Here is a 26673-nt window from a genome sequence, read left to right as displayed (position 1 = left end):
CCCGGCGTGAGTTTTAAGCCACCGGGTCCGGGACACGAACCGCGGTCGACTACGTGGGAGTCCAGCGACATAGCCATTATGCTAACTGCTGGTTCCCTTTATTTATTTTTTGAAGTTGACCAGAGAGATAGAGAGAGAAAAGGAAAGTGAGAAAGTCAGTTGCCAGGTCTGGGACTCCAACCACAGTCAGCCCCGTGGGAGTCCAGCCGCCTTAACCACCACACCACTTGCCGGCCCCAAGGATGTTTCTTATAATGTAAAAATACATTATGTCTGAAATCATTTGAAGCCACAAGCAAACCTGACCTGCTAATTTCATTTCGAGATGAAAAATCAAATCAAATAAAGCACACTTACGTTTTCCAGAAACTTCGTTATCTTCTCTGCACTGTTCAGTGCCATTACTTTTATCTTAAAGGTTAATAAAATCTCCACAGCCACAAAAACGAGGATCTTACAGGATCCACTCACCACTTTATCCCAAACCCTACAAAAATAGGACGATAAAGAATCAAGTTACAAACCTTTGAAATTTACATTTTACATCTCAAATCATTCCTATCTTACACATAAGCTTCAGAGAAGAACGATTGGGAAATCACCCCGAACAATAAAAATAGGTGAGCAAGGGCCGGTGGGTGGCATGGTTGATAAAGGTATTGGACTCCCATATGGCCAATGGCAGTTCTAGTCCCAGGCCTGGTAGCTTTCTCTCTCTCTCTCTCTCTCTCCCCCCCCCTCACCCTGTGACTCTCTGGTCAAATTAAAATAAATAAATAAAGTTAAATAAAATATTTAAAAAAATAATACGTGAGCGATTTGAAATTGATTCCAGACATTAGCCAGCATTGCATGGAAAAAGGAAAGTTCACAGAAAAATACTGTTCTGTCAAAAGTCTGCCAGACACTGGGAACCAGCAGTTAGCGTAATGGCTATGTCGCTGGACTCCCACGTAGTCGACCGCGGTTCGCGTCCCGGACCCGGTGGCTTAAAACTCATGCCAGGCGCGTGTGCATGCGTGCCCAAGATCCCGAGAGGAGAATGGAGAAGAGATTGTGGCGTGACCATCCCCTCTGGGGGGTGATTTCTCGCTTTCTGTCTCTCTGTCTCTATCTGTCTGGCGAGCGCACGCGCCCTACAGTGAAAATCTCTCCAAAAAAAAAGAAAATCTGCCAGATGCTCATTTCCCTCATGCTGCAAACTGACATTTTGGAGAAAGAAAAAAAGAGGCCTAACCCACAACCCACAGTCTGTATTTTATTAATATCCTGTAATATTAATAAATTATGCTACCATAATTACTGCATACTAAGGAACAAGAGAAGAATATGATACATTAGATCGATTTAATTCCATCGCTCCATTGCCAGTGGTTCTGAAGGACAGATTTCTTAGACTTCTCTAAGGGGATAAGGAGCAAGTTATTGATGTCTAACCTTCTCTAAAATAATTATTAAGGTCATTCCTGTAACTTTTAAAGTGGAGATTATACTCTACAGACTTGGCTATCTATGACCATACAATGTGGTCTGAGTATTGCATTTTCCCAACAATATCATGAAGTCATGGAGGGCTCGGGCCAAGACTCAGAAATACCCGTGTGCTGGGACCAGCAGATGGCGTAATGATTACGTCGCTGGACTCCCACATAGTCGACCGTGGTTCAAGTCCTGAACCTGGTGGCTTAAACTCATGCCGGGCATAGGTGCGTGTGTGCCCAAAATCCCGAGAGAAGGGATTGTGGTGTGGCCATTCCCACCAAGGGGTGATTTCTTGCTTTCTGTCTCTGTCTCCCTGGCAGATGCATGTGCCTTATAGCAAAAATCTCTCTTAAAACCAAAAGAGAGAGAGAGAAATACCCGTGTGTCTGGAATGGACTGGAAGTGCCGAGTGTGAACCTCAACTCTCTGACTGCCTCCAGCTGCTTTGAAGGGAACTTAGAAAGGGCCGGGCCAAGACTATCTCTAGACCCGTCCGTGCCACATTTCCAGAAACGAGGAGCTCAGTGTCTATCAGTTCCTGAGAAGCTGTGACTACTGTCCAGTATTTACTAGTCACACGCCGGGGCCTCGATGTCTCTCTTGGAATATACGAAAGAGCAGGACCGTGCACGCTGCAGCTGCTGGACAAGGGAGCTCAAATGACTGCACCGTTTTGAAGGAATCTGGATCTGCGAGACGGTCACGCGAAGGGGACGCTCCTGACTCCGGGCCTGCGGAGTGTCCTGGGAGGGAATACCTGCCTCTGTAAGCTGGACTCGGGCAGGCACCCCGCGAAGCACCTCTTGAACCACAGCTCGTAGGGAAGCCTGGGCACCGCAGAGCACATCTTCAGATGACTCAGCAGTCTGCTGTCCTCCAGGTTCAAGTACTGTTCGAAAGCCTTTGGCTAGAGATCAAAGGGGAAGAAGGGTCACTCGTTTCCTGTCACGCGCCATCGCCTGACGAGACAGCCTAGGATGACGAAAACTTACGTTCTGATTGTAAGGAAGTGCTAGAAAACAAAACCAGCCTCGTCACGTGTGACACAGCAGGCTGCAGTAACCATCTGGCCAGTCCTGAGGGCTCCCTGGGATGCAGGGCTCCTGAGCCAGAACCGGGACTGTCCCGAGCACAACGGGAAGATTGATCGCCCTGAAACTGTCATAACTGTGCTCACCACAGTCCAGGGCCAAGAGTCCAAAGCAAAATTCCACCACTCCAGGCAGCTAGGAAAGCCCACAGCAGTACTGGCCCAGCTAGAGCGGGTTACCCATGCTGGCCCATGGAGGAAAGACAGAGGGCGAGATCGAAGACTCACAGTGCGGGGAGGGGTTGGAAGAATGAGACCCACAGGGCTGGTGATGAGATGGGGCTGAGGACCACAGCTGTCCACACGCTGCCCTGAACTGAGCCCCACCACCCTGGCATCATGGAGGCTCAGACAACAGGACGTGCTGAGGATTTCTTGCAGAGAGAGGAGCAAGGAGGAGCGCGCGGCACCTCAACTCCGTCTCAGCCTCTCTCACGCTGGGTTACGCAGCAGCCACCTCTAGAAGACGCAGAGCCCACAAACCAGCTCCCCAGACTGGCCAAACTCTGACCCTCAGTGTAATTAAACCCACGCCGGGCCTGCCCTTCTCACCATTTCCCCAGTAGGAAATTTGTAAATGTCTTTCTGGGGACCACCAGATGGCGTAATGGTTACATCGCTGGACTCCCAAGTAGTTGACTATGGTTCAAGTCTTCCTCCTGGTGGCTTAAAACATGTGTGTGCGTGCCAAAAATCCTAAACTTCCACCTGGTGGCTTAAATCATGTGTGTACGTGCCAAAAATCCTAAGAGAAGAAGGGACTGCAGCATGGCAATCCCCCCGGGGGATGATTTCTCGCTTTCTCTCCATCTTTCTGGTAAGAGAGATGCCCTATAGTAAAAATTTCTCTTAAGGAAAAAAAAGTCTTTCTGGGGCCAGAAAGCTCAGTGCCCCTGCAGCCTAGCTAGGGGGCTGAGGCCTCAAGAACTCAGGCTTTAGGGCCAGTTAGTATCAGAAGTATTTTGTAAATTAAAAAGAGATGCCATTTTCACTATTAGGTGGGCAACCGTTTAAGAGATTGACAGTATCAGTATTGGCAGCAGAGCAGAAAATGGGAAAATCTCCTAATCTGTTTGGGGGGTGTACAAACGGACAGGGCCTCTGGGTGAGCAATCGCAGTTTACATTTGAAATATGCCTCCCTTTGTTCCAGCATTCACACACACACACACACACACAGGTATACTTACTCTCAGTAAGTTATATTTACGGCAAATACATAACACGAAATATTATGAGTAAACGTTTTTGAGAAGAGTGGTTCTGAGTGGCTCTCAACTCTAGCTACACTTAAGAATCACTTTTAAAAAAATTAGAATTCCAGGGCCCCACACCCAGAGAGTGGTTTAACTGGTCTGGGTGGAGGAAAGGTGCTGGGGATTTTTAAGAGCTCCCAGGTGGTGTTAACAGGAAGGCAGGTCTAAAGACCTGGGACTTGTCTGTACTGACCTGGAAAGTTCTCCAAGACGCAGAGTTAGAACCAAAACAAAAACAGAAAGGGATCATACAGACAGTACGATAGGATTTACGTCTTTTAGAGATCAGTTGATAGACGCATGCATATACACATGGTTTTCTAGACCATGAAGCTGAAGCCAATGTTGACTTCTTAGAAAGGGGAACGGGGAACCAGCAGATGGCGTAATGGTTATGTCACTGGACTCCCACGTAGTCGACCGCAGTTTGAGTTCCAGGTCCGGTGACTTAAAACTCACACTGGGCGCATGTGCGTGCATGCCCAAGATCCTGAGAGGAGAATGGAGGAGAAGGGATTGCAGCGTGGCCATCCCCCCGGGGGATGATTTCTTACTTTCTGTCTCCCGTCCCTCCGGCAAATGCATGCACCCTGTAACAAAAACCTCTCTTAATAAAGGGGGAGGGGGGCAAGAAGGTAGGAACCTATTGGTACAGGTTGAAGGGAACTTGGATTCATCTGGGTGGCTTGTTTTCAAAATGTCTTCAGCCATTACTTATGTTTCCAAAATAAATAACTAAATTTTAGGGACCAGCAGTTAGTGTAATGGCTATGTTGCTGGACTCCCATGTAGTCGACAGCAGTTCGTGTCCCGGACCCGGTGGCTTAAAACTCACGCCGGGCGCGTGTGTGTGTGCGTGCCCAAGATCCCAAGAGGAGAATGGAGGAGAAGGGATTGCGGCGTGGCCATCCCTCCTGGGGGGTGATTTCTCGCTTTCTGTCTCTCTGTCTCTCTCTGTCTGTCTGGCAAACGCACACGCCCTATAGTGAAAAACCACTCAAAAAAAAAGAAAAAAAACTAAATTTTAAACGGGGCTTACACCAGTGAAATGCTGGCACCTTTACTGATAACTTAGATAGTAACAGGAAGAGCAAAACTACGTGCAAGAGCCAGAGACAGAACGGGTGGAGAGCGACAGGGGACACTTGCGGAATGCGTCGCCCTCCTTTCTAGAAACGTTCACATACACACAGCATCGCAGCCCAGCTCTGCCCACCCCGTAGGAAAGGTGCTATTCCTCCCATTCACTGCGCAGGGTACCGAGGCTCTCAAAGATGACTAGCAGGTCCATGAAGGTCCAGTTCGCTGGCAGAGTTGACAGCACACTGACCTGCAGTGCTGGAAGTCAGCCATAGGACTGACTGCGGGTTCAGATCCCAGGTCTGCGTGAAAAAGTACTGGGTGTGTGTGCGTGTGCCCCAAATTCTAATAAACCGGAGGGCTGGGGAAAGGGGCTCACGGCCTGCAACCCCATCAGGAACACTGTTCTGTGTGCACACGTACACACAATAAAATAAGTAAAACTTAAATACATGTATCAAATGCTACTGACTCCAATATTAAATAGCAAAAGCTAATTCAATCATGGTATGATCGAGACCTCCTGATTCAATGAGACAACTAATATGTTTACTTATATTCTAATGCCACGCTTAAATTGTTCTTATTAGAATCAACTAAGCGAAATGACGTTTCAAAATCTGAGAAATCAAATTTTCCATAATTGGAATCCATAAAACTGCTCTCGTTAGTGCTCCGTGAGGCGGAAGGGTCTGGCCGGCGGCCTGTTAATAAGTCACTGGTGTGGAAAGAGCAGCGATGCCGAGCGCTCGCCCAGCCTTCCTCGCCGACCTCATCTGACCCTGCACCCTGCGCCACCACGACCACGTGCAGGGTAACTTGGAAATGCAACGGCACGATGAGTTAAGGGAAGACACACATTAGTTTTTATAAATAAGATAAATGGGGGGTAAGAATGACAAGGGACACCTGGCTTGTGCCAAGAAAGTACCCATCGGCTCTCTGCGTCCCCAAGCCAGAGTAGAGCAGACAGATGCTGTCAGCCCCACAGCCGTGCGTCCCTCCTTCTCCACTGGCGGAATCCCTGTTTTACTGGGAAATCACTATGTGCCAGGCCTGTAAAACACACATTTCCCAGGGCCAGCAGGTGGCGTGGTGGTTGAGGTGCTGGACTCCCACATGGCCGACCGTGGTTCAAGTCCCAGATCTGGTAGCTTGCTTTCTTACTTTCCCTTTCTCTGTCTCTCTCTGGTCCAATTAAAAATAATAATAACAACAGCAAATAAAATAAAATAATTCCATAAAAAAAAGTTTAAAAAACAAAAACACACGTTTCCCAGCTTCCACTGCAGCGGAGGCATGAGGTGACAGTCCTGGCCACTAACACACAGGCAGAAGGAAACCCTGCTAGACACTGACTTGACTGCCAGTCTCTCGCTCCCCTGCTTTCATCTTTGCCCTTCTTCCATCCTGCCCAGGACACAGATGTCGCGGCTGTCAGCACAGCAGCCTCCTTGTCTGCAGGGAAGGGTCACAGCTCAGGACACTGCAGCAAAATGACCAGAGCATGGAGCCGTCCACCTCGGTCCTGCTCTGGGCCGCCTCACCTCGGCTTCTAGTCACATGAGAGAAAACAAGAGCCTCTATTTGTTTAGGCTCTCCATTCTGTGGCCAAACCCAAACCTTGACCGACACTGGGCCAGGAGGGCACCACAGGGCAGGGCTGGGCCAAATCCTGCCATGACCACGCCTCTGTGCACGGTCCCCGCTGCTTTGCTGCAGCAGCAGCACAGCGGAGAGGCTGCGATGGGAGCCACCTGGCCCACCACGCTGGGAACATTTACCATCTGGCCTTTCGCAGAAAACACTTGCTGTGACCAGCAGGTGGCGTGGTGGTTAAGGCACTGGACACTCCCACAGGGCTGACGTGGTTCCGGTCCTGGACCTGGTGGCTTGCTTTCTTACTTTCCCTCTCTCTTGCTCTCTGTCTCTGTGTCTCTCTCTGGTCAAATTAAAAAATAAATGAGTGAATAAAGTAAAAAAAGTAATTCTTTAAAAAAAGAAAGAAAGAAAGAGAGAGAGAGAAAACACTTGCTGAGCCCGCCACAGTGTGTCCACTTGTAACTGCCACAGCACCAAGAGGTGAGAGCAGCCCCCGATGACCCCTAATACCACTGATCGCCCCCCAGAAAAAGCCCTCACCAGCTGGGGTAAAGAGTCCCGGTACTTGTTATTTAGCTGGTTCACAAAGCAGCGGACGATCCAGTAACAGTCGACGCTGTCCTCCACCATCTCCTCCATGGCTTTAGCAATGGCAAGGAAGACTTCATCTTCTGGCTCCTGAAAGATGAATAACGAATCTCAAGAGGGTGCAGGAAAGGGTGGAATACACACTGGTTGATAAAAAGGAAGCCGTGGCCCCTCCATTGTGAAGGGGCTGCATTAATAAAGCAAAGGGATCCAAACGCGGAGCCCATGGCTGAGGGCAGGGCGAGATGAGTCTGTGCTGCTCCACGTGACTAGGTCCCTGCCTGTGCAGAGCGTCTCCAGCTTCTGATGCTAAGCCCACCCCAGAGCCGGCCTCAGCCACAGCGAGGCACTCGCTCTCTCCATCCACAGGTATTCCCGCTGCCAGATGAGAGTTTCTTCCGCAGCTCAGACGCCTGTCAACACGGTAATGTGCAAATACTGAAAGAACAGACGCTGCTTTATTCAAAGCATTCGCGCACAGCTTTCTAATTCTGTTGTCTCTTTAAGCACCTACAAAGTTACGATGTCCCTAGAATCAGAGTTTTAGGAATTATTAAGAACGGCATTTCTCAAACCAGGAGTGTAGAGCAGTGTTTAGGTGCTGAGTGAGGAGCCAGATCCCACATGGCTGACTGTGGTTCGAATCCTGGCCCTGGCAGTTTAGAAACACACCAGGCACGTGTTCCTGTGTGCCTAAAACCCTGGTGGGCATGGGCGCGGGCGTGCATGTGCACACGTGCATGTGCATGTGTATGTATGTATGTACACACGTTTCCTAGCTCTGTCTGCTGAGAGCATCTAGAAGCAATGACAACCCAGTTAGGGAGCCTACCTGGTATCCTTTCTTGGCTTCTAAATACTGGGTCATCGGAAAAGTCATGACGTATTTAGAAAAATACATCATGACTTTTCTGACGACTCAATACCACTCCCCATTTCAAAAAAAAAAGTGGCTGATTCCAGGACCTCTCCTAGAAAGTAAAATATGAGCCTAGAGACCAACAGGTGGCATGGTGGTTAAGGTGTTGGACACTCCCACATGGCCAACCGCAGTTCAAGTCCTGGACTTGGTGGCTTGCTGTCTCTCTTTCTCGCTCTGTGTCTCTCTCTGGTCAAACAAAAAATAAATTAATGAATAAATAAAATTAAATAAATATTTTTTTTAAAAAAGATGAGACTAAAATATTGTGTCAGAAAGCCAAGAAACATTCAAAATGATGGGGATTTGTCAAAACAAAAACACAGGTGTCAGTTAGAAGGGGCTCTCATTGGTCAAATCTGGGATGATCTGAACACCAAAAGGAAAAACAGCAGTAATGGATTACAGGCCATTGAATTTTAAAAGGAATCCGTACGTTCATATAATATAAGCAAACAAGAAAAAAGGGAAAATGCTTCCTTATAAGACAATGCCAACTCAGAAACCCAGAGGCCATGAAAGAGTTTGATCACGTGTGGCAGCCAGCCATGAGAAACTCTTCCAGGCGAGACTCAGTGGAGAGATGTTTACTGGTCCCAATGTACCTCCCACAAGTGACTTATTAATTACAGAGGGGAAAACAGTGACCTTAAAGGGACCCAAACCTGCCAAGTGATCAAAGCCAGCAGCAACAGTGGGGAGCAGCCTACTCCTGTGGCTTTCTTGTCAATGATGCACGACCAGATTTCAATCACAAGCAAACAGCAGACAGCCCCAACCTGGGGTGCTGAACTGACCAGCACTCTTTAATGGTGTCAAGGTCACGGAAGACAAAGAAAGACTGGAGACTGTTCCAGATTAGAGAGCACTTAGACATGACATCCACGTGCACTGTGCGACCTAAGGCTGGCTGTACCGGTGGGACACACGGCAAAATTCCAGTAAGATCGATAGATGGTTCCTAGCAGTGAATCAATGCCCATTTTCTGTTTTGATGATGATTTTTTTTTTTTTGGAGAGGTTTTTGCTATAGGACACGAGCGCTTGTCAGAAAGAGAGAGAGACAGAGAGACAGAAAGCGAGAAATCACCCCCCAGGGGGGATGGCCACACCGCAATCCTCCATTCTCCTCTCGGGATCTTGGGCACGCATGCACAGGCGCCTGGCATGAGTTTAAGCCACCAGGTCCAGGACTGAAATTGTGGTCAACTACATGGGAGTCCAGTGACACAGCCATTACGCCATCTGCTGGTCCCTCTGTTTCGATTATTATACTACATTTACATATGACAACATCTGAAGATACTGGGTGAATGGATACAGGACTGACGTACTATTTGCAACATTTTTTATATACAAGATTATTTAAAAAGTTAAAACATAAAAAGCTTTTAGGTTTTTGCCATAGGGTGAATGTACTCGCCAGAGAAAGAGAGAGAGAGGAAAAATGAGAAGTCCCCCTTTAGGGGGAACGGCCATACCTCAATAGTTTCTCCTCCTGGGATTCTGGACACACACACACACACACACACACACACACACACACGCTCAAGCTACTGGGTGCAGGACTCAAACTGCGCAGTTGACCATGTGTGATCCAGTGCCTTAACCACCATGCCAATTGTGGTCAACTACATGGGAGTCCAGTGACACAGCCATTACGCCATCTGCTGGTCCCTCTGTTTCGATTATTATACTACATTTACATATGACAACATCTGAAGATACTGGGTGAATGGATACAGGACTGACGTACTATTTGCAACATTTTTTATATACAAGATTATTTAAAAAGTTAAAACATAAAAAGCTTTTAGGTTTTTGCCATAGGGTGAATGTACTCGCCAGAGAAAGAGAGAGAGAGGAAAAATGAGAAGTCACCCTTTAGGGGGAACGGCCATACCTCAATAGTTTCTCCTCCTGGGATTCTGGACACACACACACACACACACACACACGACCAGTGTAATCTTCAAGAAGCCAGGTCCAGGAATCAAACCGTGGTCAGCCACATGGGAGTCCAGCACCTTAAGCACCATGCCACCTGCTGACCCCAAAACATAAAAAGCTTAAAAAAAAATCATCAACAGGGCAAGATGGTGGCATGCTGATTAAGGCAGCTAGATTCCACATGATCGATTGAGCAGTTCAAGTCTAGGACCCGGCAGCTTGGGAAACACCAGGCATGTATGCATGCATACCCAAAATCCCGAGAAGACAACAGAGAAGGGATTGATACATGGGCATTCCGCTGGGGTGTGCTTTCTCACTTTCTCTCTCTCTCTCTCTCTCTCTCTCTCTCTCCCTCTCACCTCCATGAGTACACATGCCCTATAGTAAATAAAGAAAAAAAAATCAATGGTATAACTCATGGAAAATTTAATAAAAAATAGGATATCTACATAGTAGTTTTTAAGTGTCCTCCCACAAAGGGAAACAGTAATTACAAAGGAGAAATATTAACCTGCCAGTGGAAAATCCCAGCCGGCCCTGCCCTCACCAAGTGGTCAAAGTTGGCATGAGCTCTCAGGCGACGCATCCACCCTATGAGCCTCCTGAGGTGACACACCGAGGATACAGCCCCGCCCGTGTGGTACCCTGCCAACAAGGAATAACCTGGATCCAAGCAGGAGGGAGCATCAGGCAAACCCAAATTGAGGGACTTTCTATAAAATGAAGGACTCATACCCCTGAAAAATGTCAAAGGTATAAAAGATTAAACACAGAGGCACTGCCCCAGACGGAAGGAGACCAAAGCAACATAACCCAATGCAGTACATTCTCCAGGATCAAATCCTCAGCCAGCTCTCACTGTTCGCTTGTTATCTGTGATAAAGGGAATCACTGGGTCAGAATTACCAGTCAAATCTGGAATATTGCATCGATGTTAACTTCACCGGGTTGATAACTGCACTATGGCTAACCACAGGAGTGTCTCTGTGTTCAGGAAGGCATCTGAGGTAATGATGTGTCATGTCTGAATTCTATTCTTTTATTCTCAAATCATTTAAAAAGTATGTGCACATATATAGAAAAAAAAAAAACAAAGAAGATATTGCAACATGTTAACAACTGGGGAATCTAGGCAAAGACTATATGGACATTCTCGGTAGTATTCTTGCCATTGTTCCATAAGTTTGAAATTCCTGGGGCCGGCAGGTGGCGTGGTGGTTAAAAGCGCTGGACTCCCACATGGCCAACTGTGGTTCGACCTGGTGGCTTGCCCTCTCTCTCTGTCTCTCTGTGGTCAAAACTGAAAATAGTGATAATAAATAAATAATTCTTAAAAAAAAAAAAAAGTTTGAAATAACTTCCAAATAAAACGTATTTTAAAAAAATAATAATAAGGTAGACTGGGTCAGAATGTGCAAGGCCAGTGGGTAACAGGTGAAGAATTGTGATTTTTTAAAGTGATAGGGAACCACGGAAAGTTTCCTGATGCAGTTACGAGCTGGAAAGATGGGACGCCAGGAGCTGAGCCAAGGGCCGAGCGGAAGTGCCCACTCACCAGCGGAAAGGACGGACTGCGAGGCAGCTTCCCAGACTCCAGCTGATACATGCGGAGATAAACTTCGACCTGGGGCGTGACGTCACTGACGAAGCGGACGACCCTGAGGGCGCGGAGAACGTCAGAGTACTGCTCCTTGCGATACTGCGTCACTTGAGCGTGGGACTCATGGTGTGGAGGCAGGATTCCTACACAGAGGCCAGACCAAGAAAACAAGGGCAAAATACTGAGACACTGATCCAAAGCAATCCATCATAGTTAGACCAGAATCCACACAAATATTGAATTATTACAAAGCTTCTCTTTTAGAATTCTCACTATAAAACAATCTTAAATGTTAAATGAGATCCATATTTAAATGGGGATGCATCATTAATATAAAAGAGAAATGAAACGGTAGGGCAAAGGCTCTTGAGTAACTATGCCACATACATTCGAGATAACCACCACATCAATTACAATAATGCCATCACTCATCCGTGCCTGTCAGCTTCGGCCAGCCTTCAACTTCTAGAAGGCTCTCTCTAGTTTTTGCCCCTGGCTCCCTACACTGCAGTACCACCAACACCTCATTGAACCCTTTTCTTTCCCAATAGTTAAAAACCTGTTTACAGGTGCCAGCGTGTGGCATGATGGTTCAGGTGCTGGGCTCCCACATGGTCAGCATCTTGGCCATCTCCCTGGGGGGTGAATTTCTGTCTCTCTCTCTCTCTCTCTCTCTCTCTCTGTCTCTCCAGCGAGTATACATGCCTACAGCAAAAATCTAATTTAAAAAAAAAGAAAGAAAAATATGCCAGCTGTGTGTGTGTGTGTGTGTGTGTGTGGGCACGCGAGCGCCCAGGATGCTGAAGGGAGAGAGAAAAGGAAATGGGACTGCAGCGTGACCGCACCCCATGGGCAGGTGATTCCTCTCTCTCTCTAGTAAGTGCATGTGCCCTCTAGCAATAAAAGAAGAAAGAAAGAGAGAAGAGGAGGGTATGACATGCTTCAGCAGGCTTGGCAATGAGGGGAAGAAGAATCCCTGGGCTCAGTAAGGAAGCTGCCAGTTCCATGTGGCACCTACCTTGCTTTTTCCTGCACAAAACTAAGCAAGATCAGTTTCCCTTCTCATCCAGCAACTCGTCTCTTGAATTTATCTGTTCACGCTTCGAGGGAGTAAAAATTCTCCGATTCCTCTTTGACTCAGATAGCACTCTCTGGGAACTTAATCTGAGATTCACAGAATTTAAGGCATTAAGAACTAAAACTAATTTAGCTCAATATCCTCATTTTACAGATGGAAACCATGAAGCTCAGAGGGGGTCTTTCTCCAGGCTATCCCGCAGACAGCAAAGCCTGAGCCAGTTCTCCATCCTCTCATTCCAATGCGCTTTCTACACCTTGTATCAGGGACATGCTACCTTTCCCTCTGTCTTTGTTTCATATGTCACCACTGCAGTCGCTTTCCTTTGTTGTTTTTGTTTTTGTTTTGTTTTGTTTTTAAGAAACTTGCCATAGGGCACATCGCTTGCTAGAGATAAAGAGAAAGGAAAATTGAGAAATCACCCCCGTCCAAGGCAATAACCACACCACAATCCCTTCTCTTCTATTCTCCTCTTGGGATTTTGAGTGTGTGCGCGCGCGCGCGCGCGCGCACGCACACACACACACACACACACACACATACACGGGCTCAGCATGTTTTTCAAGTCACTGGGTCTGGGACTCAAACCACACAGTTGGTCATGTGAAATCCAGCACCTTAATGACTACACATCACCTGCTGGCCCCAAGGTCTTTATTTATTTATTTATGTATTTATTTATTTATTTATTTGGAGAGGTTTTTGCTATAGGGCATGTGTACTCGCCAGAAAGAGACAGAGAGACAGAAAATGAGAAATCCCCTCCCATGGAGGGATGGCCACACAGCAATCCCTTCTCCTCCATTCTCCTCTCGGGATCTTGGGCACGCACGCACATGCACCCAGCGTGAGTTTAAGCCACCACGTCAGACTCAAACCACGGTCGACCACGTTGAGAGTCCAGTGATGTAGCCATTACGCCAACTGCTGGTCCCCCAAAGTCACTTTCTTAAAGGTCTTTACCTTTAAGTGAGTAGTAAATGAGTCTCCTCAGCAAAAGCCCTAAACAAATCTTCTCTTTTTCTAAGACAACAATTAATCCCATTAGTCAATACTTTTCAAAGGAGGTCTTCCAACTCCTGGGTCTCATACCTAGAAGCACCTTCCACACCAGTGCCCGGTACATGGACGGTAGGGGGAATCTCTGACTGAAAGTACAGAGTTTCTCGATATCTACAGAAGAAACGACAATTAGTTAGAACCTTCTCATGCTGATCACAGTATATAAAAGCAATTTCATTTTTTAAAACCACAAGTATAGCTAAGACATTTCTTCAGGGGACTACGCTAGATTCCTACAAGCCTAGCATATGGTCAGCTAATTTAGGAAAGCCAACACTGGTCTGATTTCTAGCCCAGGTCTGCCATGGACTAAGCTACTTAAAAACAATGAGCAGTTTACAGCCTAGAGATGCACTGTGCATATATAACCACTTTCCCTGTAATGTTAACCCGCACTGCAAACCTGATGCGTAGTTATTGTTCTGAAGATGCAGAAACTGATGCTCCAAGAAGTCACGTGACTAGACTGAGTTACCATAGTGGGTAAATGGCACAGTCAGCCTTCAAATCCCCGTATTTTCCAACAAATTACATTAAATTCTGGCCCTCAATTCCTCTATTTCTCGAAGGAAAATAAGACCAGTCATAATTATAGATTGCATGGCAAGGATCAAAGAGCAGATAGGAGATGCTTCTGAAACTTTTAAAAATAACTCGGTGTAAATAAAGCATTAGTTTTACTATGGTTAAGTTCATTTGACTTGGGCCAAGCATAGACATTATTATCGGTTTAAAAATAAACTATCAATAGTCAATGCAGTTCTAGTACTTCCAAGAAGAAAATTACAACCAGAGCTGTTGCACGTTTGCCCCAAAGTTATGATGATACATCTGGAAATAAGAAAACATATGGGTTTAATAAGAGAAAAAAAATTGGGAACAGCAGATGGCATATGGTTACGTCACTGGGCTCCCAAGTAGTCGACCATGGTTCAAGTCCTAGACCCCAGCAGCTTAAAATTCATGCCGGGCACATGTGCGAGTGTGCCCAAGATCCCGAGAAGAGAATGGAGGAGAAGGGACTGTGGCGTGGCCATCCCCCCAGGGGGTGATTTCTTGCTTTCAGTCTCTCTGTCTCTGTCTGTCCAGCTAGTACACGCACCTGTAGCAAAAATCTCTCTCTCCAAAAAAAAAAAAAAAAAAGAGAAAATATGATTGACTTAAGAGGCCTTTCAAAAACTTAAGCATCTCAATGAAATATAAATTTGACGAATCAGTAATTTTTCTCAAAATATTACATTCTGTTGTCATCTTATCATTAAAAAAATATCGCAAGTAACAAATATCTCTAGATGTCTTTCCAGGTAATACTTACTTCAGAACATCTGGAAAGAACGAGAACCAATAAAAGTAACTAAACTTTAAGACTCACCCAGACGGTCATCTTTTAGGAGAATTTCTAATGACTTCTTTTCTTCAACCCCACGGAACCCCACTTTCTCATAATATACTGAACGGAAGTTTCTCTGAGAGTCCTCAGTCATGTTTCATTCTTGGAGAGGAGAGAGAGAGAGAGAGCTGAGAGATGAGGGAAAAGACAGAAATAAGCCTAGAAACAAAAAATGGCAAATTATTAAAATTTTCAATAAATCTGTATGCTTTGATAAACTGCCTGCTCTTACGTAGGACTCAATACTAAATCTTTCTTTTTATTCAACTCTAACACCACCTCACCTATGCACCTTAGCCAAAATTAAGACCTAAGTCAAAAGTCCTTTAAGCCACTAAAATATATGGTACAAAACTTAGGCACTAGGGTTCCTATTAACTTATGAAAACCCCTAGCACAATGGAATATTCTGCAGCCATGAAAAATATGCAAGGAAAAAAATTAATGAAATGGGAAGAGACAAGCGATGTCACGGAAAGCGATTACCAGACAGAATACACTGACTCCATTTTTGTTCTTAACAAATATTATACATTAAGCACTTAAGTCTATGTTCCCAAATGTTAGCAATAGTTAACTTTAAGTAGTAGGATTACAGATTATTTCAATTCCATTTAGTTAGCTGTGCTTCCTAAAATAGGCATGTTGTTATGTGAAAGATTAAAGTAAAAACTCACAAGTACCTCACTTATTTTCCTCTTAAACACAATTCTATTACATGTAATTACCAAAATTCAAAATCCACAACAGATAAAGATTAAATTATAACCAGAAGAGGGTAAGGAATGTAGCAGGTTGACAAGCGATATCACACTCAAGAATTGAAAACAGAAATGACAGAACTCTGGTATGAGAATTCAGGTTCTTTCACAATAACCTTCCTGATATTGATGGTAAACCAGCGAGAAAAGATTACATGCGGTTGGCATTTCAGGAACAGAAAAGATGTAAACATTTTCCAAAAAAGATGGCTCTGCCTCACCCAAATGCCTGAAGTGTCGCTGCAAGAAATAAATAAATACTCAGGTACTAAAGACCCTGAGATCTGGCCAATGACCAAGGGAGGGTTTCTTCCTTATTGAAAAGATATTCTATGAACTGATTCGGCCAGAGAAGGCTGGGATCCATTTAGAAAAGACATTCTAAAGGGCTCTGAGCTTTCAGAGCCTGACGTTAAAATAAAAAATAATCCAAACGCATTAAAGTGCAAAATGAGTTGGGGGATTTATTTTTCAAGAGCTTCCAAAGAGCTGCACGGCGACCTGGTCCCTGCGGAGTGAGGACACCTTCTCGGCCGGCGCTTGACCCTCGCATCTCCTGCCGGTGCAGGGATTGGGAAGCACCCCGGTCCGAGCCCTAGGCCCCACTCTGTTCGCTTCCCCTCTACTTGTGGAAACACACCGAGTTGAGACTAAACGGTCCGGGGCAGGCGGCGGAAACCAGACCGGGGGCGCTGACCGACCCGCGGGCAGGTGGACGCCCTGGGGGCCACCGACTGGCCAGGGAGAGAGCGTGTGACGGTCAGGCTCTGATGGATGGAGGCGGGCAGCCGGTCACTGCGGGCACCCGGCCCGCCCGGAAGACCATACCCAGAAGCAGACACCGAAGCCACGACCGGACGTGACGTAGCCCCAGGTGGGCGAGGAAATGGCCCGCGCCGCGCGTGCGCCTGCGCAGAGGGCGTAAGCAGAAGCCGGTGCAGCGCTGGCTGTGTCCAGAGCAACTGCGTCCTTGTCGTAGACTCAGTTTTTTGCAAGGAACCTCCACGTAGCGCTGCCCCGTGGCTCTCCCAACCCATTACTGATTCGGAGAATCTAGCGGCCGCTTAGCCCAGCTGTCCAGGCGGTGCCTGGTTTCCCTTCTTTGAACTGGAAGGAACCCTGAACTAGGGCCGCCCTTCTCAAGCCACCTGCGGGTGGAAGACCCGGCTCTGCTTTCTAGTTTGTGTGTTCGGTGTGCGGATGTAAATGAAGACTAGATGAGAACATGCAACTCTGGTTCACTCAGGGCTGATATGCAAAGAGCTTCCCGCCCCTGTTGCGTGTCCGCAGAGACCCAAAGGCAGGCAGGACCGAGCGCGCTTTTAATAGCGGAAAAGGCAAGCTCAGGGGTGCCCGGGTTGCAGGCAGCTAAGGAGAGGTCGGGGCTCCTAAAGATCAGCTAGGGGCCTATTTGCCTTTTTCTGGTTGGCCCTAAATTGGAAGCCATGTCAAAAAGTGGTCTAATACCTATCGGTTATTGGATCCTGGCTATTTGGGACCTATTCTTAGCTTTGCTGTTGGTTTCTTAGATCGCTAAGCCGTCTGGATTTATAGCACGTGTGCAAGCGTGATTTGTAGCATGCAGATAGCTACAGGTTGTGGGTTGGTTACGTTTTTATATGGGCCAGGTCATAGTATATTCAGCAGCTCAAGTAAAATTCTATTAAAAAATAAATACATAAAAATAAAATTAGGGGTAAATCAAGTTAGAAAAAATATACTAAGTATGAGCACCAGGGTTTTTTAATTATTCAAGCACCCTTGAAGGGTCTTGTCACGCTGCAATCCACAGACATAAAGCTATATGTTTTGTTTTGTTTTGTTTTGTTTTGTTTTGTTTTGTTTTCTGGTGGACCTGGGGATCTGAACCCTTGGTCAGCCATGTGAGTTCCAGCCTTGCAGGCTACTGCATGATAGCTGTCTCCCAGGGGCTGGGCCCATTGTGGTTTCCATGAGCTAATAGGACATCTGGAAGCTACAACAGCAGATTAACACCTTTGAGGTAATTCTCAATTCTGCAGCCAGAGCAACCCTTTAAAAAATGCCCCTCCTATGCACAGAATCCTACAAAGGCTCCCTATGTCACTCAAAGTGAACACTCAAGTCCTCACAATAGCTGGAAAAGCTTCATGACCTGCCTTCTCGACCCCATCTACCATTAGGGCCCTCGCCTTGGGACCTTCTCATGTTGTTCCCTCTGCCTGCAACTCGGTGTCCTCAGACAGCCATGCAGCCCACCCCCTCCTCAGTCTCGTCACACGTCCTTTTCTTGGGCTCTACTCTCTCTCTACCTAAAGTTATGGCCCTTTACCTGAATTCTGACCCCTCGTATGCAGATCTGCTTTTTCCTTCTATGGCACTCAACACTTTCCAACACTATATAGTTGACCTTTTTTGTGTTAGTTGTTATGGGCTCAGTCCTACCAGAACGTCAGTTCTACAAGGTCAGGCATCTTTGCTTGCTTACCTGATGGCTCCCGAATTCATAGGACAGTGCCCGGCATGCAGTGACTGCTAAGTACGGACTTGCATGAATGAGTCGAGATACCACATAAGGCCAATGAGCGGCCATTCTTTCAGTTGTGTCCCAAGCCGTTAGAAAGCATCATTAGCCATTGGACTCCTGGCATGACAGGTTATAGAGGGAGGAGGCAAGCCATAGAGTTTCAGTGGGATTTAATTGAAATAAAAATGAAGTCACACGGGCCCCGCGTTGGAAGCTTATTATTGTCCATTGGCGGCCGTCAGCCTCACTCTTCTCTGCCTTGGAATCTTACTGCCCTCTGCTGGTCCAGCACTTTTACGAAATTATAGAAATAACTGTACGGCCAGCCACAGAGCACATCTCAAGGTCGAAAAGGACTTAACGATCAGTTAGTCCCATTTCAAATGTGATGCAGAGCACGTAGACCCTCTATGCCTGGCCTAAGCTGGGAGATAATTAGATTCAGGGTGTTGCATACACTTTCTTGCTGTCTGCTTCTAAGTGTTGCCTCCAGTAAGCTCTGTTTTATATGTGTGTCATTTGGCATTAGTGGTGTGTTTTCATGACCCTTTTTTAGGACGCATCACTGTACAGATGTGTTAGAAGTGACATTCATTGATCTGTCAAAGCCGGTGGCATGTGCAATACGTACATGTGATTAGACTTCCATGACTGCCCTGACACGGGAACCCCTGGTTCAGTCCATAGGCTGCCCAGTGCACACCGAGTCGTTTCACCAGTAACGATCCCATTGCTGATCATTGTTTAGCATGAGTCTTTGACATGTCTAGTATCAAGACAGCCGGTAAAGTCAGCAGGGTAGATGTGCAAATTCCATTTTCAGTGAAACTAGAAAAAACATTAGGTGAAGAAATTTCCCAAAACAGAGGGGATCCCACAGGACATGTAGGACAAAGCAGCGAGATTCGATGCTGCAGATCTCAGACAGAACCAGCAGAACACACCTCTCGAAGGTGAGGGGCTGACCCCGAGAAGCACCACTTAAATCCATTTGCGTTGGTGGGAACAGAGCTGGGACAAGAACTTCGTACAACCCAGTGTGACTCTATGGTGCAAAAGAAGGGCTGCTCCTGAACACAATAATTATACAATCTGGACAAAACGTAGAAAAAATTAACTACTTTAAGGTGCTGTCATGCAACCAGGAGTGGGGGGGGTGTGATTCAGGTAGGTGGCTCACCTTGCAAGAACAGAACGGCATCAGTTGAATTTACTGTTTTCAGAGCTACTGTTCAGTGCTACAGGCACTGTGCTCTTGTTTTTCTTTGTTGTTGTTGTTCTTTTAGGAGAGGTTTTTTCTTTGTTTGTTTTGTTTTTTGTTTGTTTGTTTTTGCTATAGGGTGCATGTGCTCGCCAGAAAAAAAGAGACAGAGAGACAGAAAGCAAGAAATCACCCCCTAGGGGGGATGGCCACGCCGCAATCCCTTCTCCTCCATTCTCCTCCCGGGCCCTTGGGTACGCAAGCACACGTGCCCTATGTGAGTTTAAGTCACCAGGTCTGGGACTCGAACTGCGACATAGCCATTAGTCCAACTGCTGGTCCCTACAAGGCGCTGTGAAGTAAGCAGTTGCCCGTGTTGATCAGGCGCACAGAGTCAAAGACTATTCCAGAGATAATGTGTGGAAGTTCCCAGCGTGTGCTTCGTTCTGGAAGCCCATGTCTGGTGAGAATGAGATGGAAGAAAACCCGGGTGGAAGGGCATCTAGGAGAGATCCTCGAGAAGGCAGAACCAACAGAGGGGGCGCCAGTGAGGCCAAGGACACAGAGCCACTCAAAGTGAGAGTGGTCACTGTGGTCAGATGCTACTGAGAAGGCAGATAACGAGGACTGGAAATACGTGTCCTTTCCATCAACTCATTGCTGTAGATGCTCACTGGCCACTAGGCCTTGCTCAGTTTTCCACTTTTAGATGAAAACATTTCCCACTAGTGTGGACGTTCAGATCTCACCCAACTCCAAGGCTCAGATAGAATAACAGCTTCTTAGGAAACTTTGTATTTGGATTATTTGCAGTTGATCATCCCTTCATTCCATTCTCCAGTCTCCTTAACCTACTCTGCTCCTGGAAGCTGACATGGACAGCGTCTTGAAGACCCCTTTGTCTTCTGGTTTCCAGCTGGATTCCATGAATGGGAGGCAGAGGCAGGATATTTCTTCCCTACTCCCTCCCTACTTTGGTTCCTACGATGGCTCCATACCTTTTTGACCAAGGTGTTGTCAGGCAGCCCCTCCTCCATGGTGCTTTTGCAGACCCCAGAAACATTGTTTTCTGCTCTTACCATTCATACCTAAGGAGGGTGAGTGGTAACGGCATCTCTCTGCCATTAAACCTTTGATGCCTCAAACTCCCTTCTTGGGGGTCTATGAACTCTGCACCTCCCCTCTATAAATGATTAAATTCCCTTCAGTGAACTCTGTTCGGGAGTTCTGCTCCTGCCACAACCCTGACTACTATACTCTGCTTCCACCTGCAAACGATCCTCCTTCCTCTAAATGTCCACAGTTGTATCCGGGACCCTGAAAGGAGAGCTGCTGTCCGCCATGCTGGGCAGTTGTGTTATGTTATTTTTCCCCCTTTCCTCTTTTTCCATAGAGTTACTGTTCCTTTGACCTGTGGACAGGTAGATCTTGCTCCTAAAGAATTTATGACTCCTCACTGTAAGACTTAATTAGACAAACCAGAGACCAATTGTGATGACCCAGCGCACACAGATAATGTAAACGTTTTATTCACAGAGGCCTAAAGGAGACAAGACTTCCTGATGCAACGGAGTAAATTCCAAGATAAGAATCTCTGAGCTCTCAAAGTTAACTGAGAGTGGCCAGCAGGTGGCGTGATGGTTAAGGCTCTGGATTCTCACATGGCCAACTGTGGTTCAAGATCTGGACAAGCTGGACTGAAAATCACATTGGGCGTGAGCATTGGGTACCCCAAAATCCCGAGAGGAGAATGGAGGAGAAGGCATTGCGGTGTGTTCATTCCCTCCTGGCAGTGATTTCTCACTTTCTCTCTCTTCGTCTGTCTCTGGCGAGTACACATGCCCTGTGGCAAAAAAAAAAAAAGATAATAATAATAAGTATAATAAGTTAACTGAGCTAATGGCTTTTCCCAAATTAACAGCCTCTGAACTAACAAGTTACCAATCAATCACTATTACATAGGGTCTTATCATTAAAAGACTACTTTAAAGTATAGCGTAACTGATAGGACGCGTCACCTCTAGCACGGGAGAAACGCAGGCACGGGTCTCTCCCAGCGAGGCTGTAAACCTGAGACCCAAACCACCCTGCGGCAACTCATTCTGAGACTCCCTCCCACTTGGGAGCTCTGTTCCATCCTTCTCCTCTTTCTTATAAACTCTGCTTTGCTACCCTTTCTCTGTGTCTGTATCTCTACTTCTTCGTGAGCATGAAACAAGAGCCTGGTCAGCTTGTGGCCCCAAGATCAGCACCAGGGTTGGGTCTGATCGTCCCAACTGCCCACGTCAATGTGAGACGCTCCAGAACAGCTCTTGGTCTGACTGCAGAAACTGGAATTGCAATCCATGGCTCCTTACCGGCTCAATGAACTTCCTATGCTCAACTGGCCTGCAAGAAAGAAGACTAAAGAGTGCACACAGAAATTGTATCATAGATAACTGTAGCTTGAGGGTGCATGTACTCACTAGGGAGAGAGACAGAGAGGGAGGAAACACCCCCAAATTGGGCATGGTCATGCCCACAATCTCTTCTCTATTTTCCACCCTTTTGGAATTTGGGGCATACATGCATGTGCACACAACATGCTTTTCTTTTCTTTCTTTCTTTCTTTCTTTTTTTTTTTTTTTGAGACATTTTTGCCTTAGGGTGTGTGCACTCATTGGAGAGAGAGAGAGAGAGACAGAGACAGTGAGAGGGAACATGAGAAATCACTCCCAAGGGGAGATGGCCACATTACAATCCCTTCTCCTCCATTCTTCTCCTAGGATCTTGGGCACACATACACATGTGCCTGAAGTGATTTTCAAACCACTGGGTCTGGGACTTGAACCATGATCAACCATGTGGAAGTCCAGCAATGTAACCACTACCCCATCTGCTCACCTCCATCTTATGTTTTCTTTATGGATTTCCAAAATTGCCAAAAAAATGTATGCAGGTGTGAAAACACAGAGCTGAGGTCTTAAAGGCAGAGTGAAAACAAATTCGAGCGCAGGAAATCACATGCTGAACAAAGGGCTTGTCGTTCGTTCCCCCCACCACGTCAGGCTGGATTGGCCAGACTCACAGCCGCAGAATTCTGCCTGATGTAATTCTCCATGGTGGCAACAGAGGGCAGCAACACTCCTCAGTCTGTGAGCTCAGGGGAACTTCATTCCTAAGGGGCTCCGGATTCTGCCTCCCCTGCAGATGTTTCCAGATGCCGCTGAAAAGCCCGGCTCTGGCTTGCCAAGTGAAGGGCAGATCTGTCTTTGTCTTGTCTCTCTCCCTCTCTCTGGCAAGCACACATGCCCTGTATTTAACAAGTAAATAAAAAGAGAAGTCAGAAATATGGAAAGACAAAGGGAGAAGAAGAAGAAAATGAAAAAGAGGGAGAATTTTGACAATTCTCACAGAATGAGCATCCCTTCACCTATTGGCCTTGGGCCAAGTCACTTTAATGAGAATAGGAAAAGCATAAAATTAAGAAGAAATACATGGAATACGGAATGCATTTTTTTAAAAAAAGACTGCTCTTGGGGTGAACAGGTGGCGTGGTGGTTAAGGCACTGGACTCCCACATAGCTGACCATGGTTCTAGTCCTGGACCCGGTGGCTTGCTTTTTCTTTAGCACTCTCCCCCCACCCCCTCTCCTCTGGTCAAATTGAAAAATACTACTAATAAATAAATAAATAATTAGAAAAAACTGCACTTTGACATTGTTGATGTACATCTTGCGTGTCCATTTGATGCACCAAGAAAGTCTGAGGTCCATGTAACAAACCAGACTGCCACATGCATTTATTCCCCTTCGCTGATCTTCGATGGGAAGATGAGCCTCATTCCAGCATTGGCATCAAGAGTTGCTCTTTAGGAATATTTAAAAAAAAAAAAAAATCTAGAAGTGGCATTTCCCAGGGTGGGGACTAACACAAATCAAAATTTAAAAAGCAACTTGTCAGGCATAAAATGCTTGAAAGGGAGGGGGAATGTACTAGGATAAGGGAGGAAAAAGAGGCGACCTTCTTTGTTCACTTGCAGGTGTTCTCTTTCTCTGAGGAAATGAACTGAAAACGCTTGGCTTTGTTCTGAGTCAGGAGAACTTGCTGAGCACGCACGAAGATGAGTAGACATCCCTCCATAGAATCCAACTGCCAGCTGCTCCCCCAATCTCTCGCATCCTTCCTCCTCTGCTCCTTCTGTGGATTTAAAGCCATTTCTTTGGTTTAAGACTCTCTTCACAATTAAAGAGCAGGATGGACCAGACCGATTATTTGCGTACGAGTTCCTCAGATCCCCTCCGGAGAGCTTGGTTGGATAAGCAGGTAGACAGGGCTGGAAGTGGCCGTGAGCATTCATTTCTTCTTTTTGCTTTAGTTTGTGGATTTCATTTTTACTTCTTTTTTTCTTTCTTTTTGTTTTTTGGAGAGGTTTTGGCTATAGAGCGCGTGTGCTCGCCAGACAGACGGAGAGAGACAGAGAGACAGAAAGCAGGAAATCACCCCCCGGGGGGATAGCCATGCCGCAATCCCTTCTCCTCCATTCTCCTCTTGGGATCTTGGGCACGCACGCACATGTGTCCGGTGTGAGTTTAAGCCACTGGGTCCGGGACTCGAACCGCGGTCGACTACGTGGGAGTCCAGGACATAGCCATTACGCTAACTGCTGGTCCTTTTTTTTTTTTTTTTTTTAAGAGGATTTTTGCTATAGACTGCGTGCACTTGCCTGACAGACAGAGAGATAGAAAGCGAGAAATCATCTCCTTGGGGGGATGGCCACACACAATCCTTTCTCCTCCATCTCCTCTCGGGATCTTGGGCACGCACGCACACACATCCAGTATGAGTTTCAAGCCTGGCGCACATGCGCCCGGCGTGAGTTTAAGCCACTGGGTCCAGAACTCGAACTGCCATTGACTACATGGGAGTCCAGCAACATAACCACTACACCATCTGCTGGTCCCTGGATTTCTTGAGAGAGAGAGAGAGAAACATCCCCCAACAGGGTCCCCTCGCCATGATCCTCACCAAGTCCCAGCCAGCCCAGTTCATGGCACATGGGCCCAGCATGTAGAGGGAGGCTCTGGGTTGCAATCCCAGGACCATCCCACAGGGGTCAGTAGTACTCTCACAGTGCCACAGAAGGTCTGTTCTCCTTCATTCTGGCTTCGACAAACATTTGTATGTCTTCGTGCCTAGCACTTGGGAATACATGCCCCGGACCCTCAAGGGGCTTACAGTCTACTGAGGGAAATGCAAGGGAATCAAAAAAAATCACATACGAGAGGTGGGTATGTAGGAGGAATTCAGAATCCCAAACTGGAGGAGCCGCAGAGATTGAGGAAGAGTTAACGGCTGATGTGCTTACGGGATTTGCCCTGAGGGCAATGGGGAGCTACTGAGGGATAAAGCCAGGAGGTGGCGTGACTGGTATAGACATGGGAACGGAGACATGGGGCGCCAGCCCTGGGGTTGTGCGTACGTAACCCGGGGCGACGTCAGGCTGTTCTGATTTGGTTCCCATTTGAGCCTGTTAAGATTCATTAAGGATGATGAACTGTGGAAAATTACATTTTGATTTCCAGCCTTCTATAATTCAGTTCAAAACCAGTTTTCAAATTTAATTTAATTTAATTTGAGTTTATTTATTCCATGAGTGAGGAAGGCAGAAAAAGAGAAAGCAGTCCCAACAGGGTCTCAATGTCACGATCAACTCCAGCCTCAGCCAGGCTGGAACATGGATAAGCATCTGTCCAGCATAGTCAGGGAGGCCTCTGGACTCGAACCAGTAACCTCCCCAAGTGAGTATGCCTCAGAGAGCACTGTGTTTTACCACTGTAATAGGGCACAACCCATTCCGGATCCTTGATTTGCAGGGATGGCCACACCACAATACCTTCTCCTATGATCTCCTCAGTGTGAGTATTAAGCCACTGAGTCTGCGAGTCGAACCACAGTCGACTATGTGGGAGTCCAGCGACGTAACCATTAAGCCATCTGTGGTCCTAAAACACAGACTTCTAACAGGAAGAGAAAGTAACATTCTGCTGGTTGGGTAGGGAGCTGGCAGGAACTGCATTCACAGGACGCCATCCTCAGTGGAGAACATGTGGACCGACCGGCCATATCTGACTAGTGTTTATCGAGCTCCTCCTGCATTCCCAGGAATTTTCTCCATGCTTGGAGTGTATCCAAATAAATAAATAAATAAATAAAGCGATCCCAATATATGATGGATCTGCTTAAGATTTTTCTTTTTCCTTTTTAATTTTCTTTTAAGAGAGATGTTTGCTATAGGGTGAGTATACTTGCCACAGAGACAGAGACAGAGAGACAGAAAGTGAGAAATTACCCCCCGTGAGGGATGGCCACACCACCATCCCTTCTCATCCATTGTCTTCTCGGGATTTGGAGCACGCACGCACACACACCCATTGTGAGTTGTAAGCCACTAGGTCTGGGACTCGAACTACAGTCGACTATGTGGGAGTCCAGCGACATAACCATTACACCACCTGCAGGTCCCTCTACTTACAATTCTTCAACTTTACAATGATGCCAAAACAACACTCATTCTTAGAAACTGTACTTGGAATCTGTAGTTGAAATGCATTTTCAATTTAAGATATTTTTTAAAAATGCATTTTATACATTCAGTTACTATCACTGTACGTCATCATAACTGGTGAAATGAATTTCCCCAGCATGAATACGCTGTACACCAGAATTTAAGATATTTTCAACTTAACAATGTTTTCAACTGACACTAGTTTTATCAAGACCTAATCCCACTGTCAGTAAAGAAGATTCTGTGTATAGAATACAAAACCTGGAGAGGCAAGCAGGTGTTGTGGAGATTGAGGTGCTGGATCTCACATGGCCAGCTATGTGGTTCATGTCCCAGACAGGGTGCATGGGCATGCCCAAAATCCCAAGAGGAGAAAGGAAAAGGGATTGTGTGGTCATCTCCCCTGGGGTGCCTTTTCACCTTTCTCTCTCTCTTTCTCTAGCTAGCACTCTGGCCCTATAGCAAAATTTTTAAAAAGGAAAGAAAGAATAGGAAGAAGAAAAAGAAAGAAGAAAGAAAGAAAGAAAGAAAGAAAGAGAGAGAGCGGGAGAGCGAGAGA

General features: G+C 46.5%; 1 protein-coding gene across 6 annotated transcripts in view; it reads right to left on the bottom strand.

Annotated features, from left to right (window-relative positions):
• TBC1D7 (TBC1 domain family member 7) overlaps nt 1-16734 on the bottom strand; it is a 20404-nt gene extending 3670 nt beyond the window's left edge. The window contains exons 1-7 of one of the 6 annotated variants that reach the window (XM_006141175.2): nt 16501-16734; nt 15082-15258; nt 13740-13820; nt 11525-11712; nt 7050-7187; nt 2244-2389; nt 358-487 (exon numbers count right to left, since the gene is read on the bottom strand). In XM_006141175.2, the coding sequence (XP_006141237.1) occupies nt 358-487; nt 2244-2389; nt 7050-7187; nt 11525-11712; nt 13740-13820; nt 15082-15193 (795 nt within the window). In that variant the 5' untranslated portion in view covers nt 15194-15258; nt 16501-16734. Of the gene's footprint in view, nt 1-357; nt 488-2243; nt 2390-7049; nt 7188-11524; nt 11713-13739; nt 13821-15081; nt 15259-16081; nt 16464-16500 lie in introns of those variants that run through there. The other 5 variants (XM_006141179.2, XM_006141178.2, XM_027774818.1 and 2 more) reach the window with 5 other exon arrangements.
• Nucleotides 16735-26673: the final 9939 nt, after the last annotated feature.

Source organism: Tupaia chinensis, unplaced genomic scaffold (assembly GCF_000334495.1).
Source record: "Tupaia chinensis unplaced genomic scaffold, TupChi_1.0 Scaffold000048_1, whole genome shotgun sequence".
NCBI lineage: Eukaryota > Metazoa > Chordata > Mammalia > Scandentia > Tupaiidae > Tupaia > Tupaia belangeri.
Note: the sequence above shows the minus strand (reverse complement) of the source record. Positions and strands in the feature narration are given on the sequence as shown.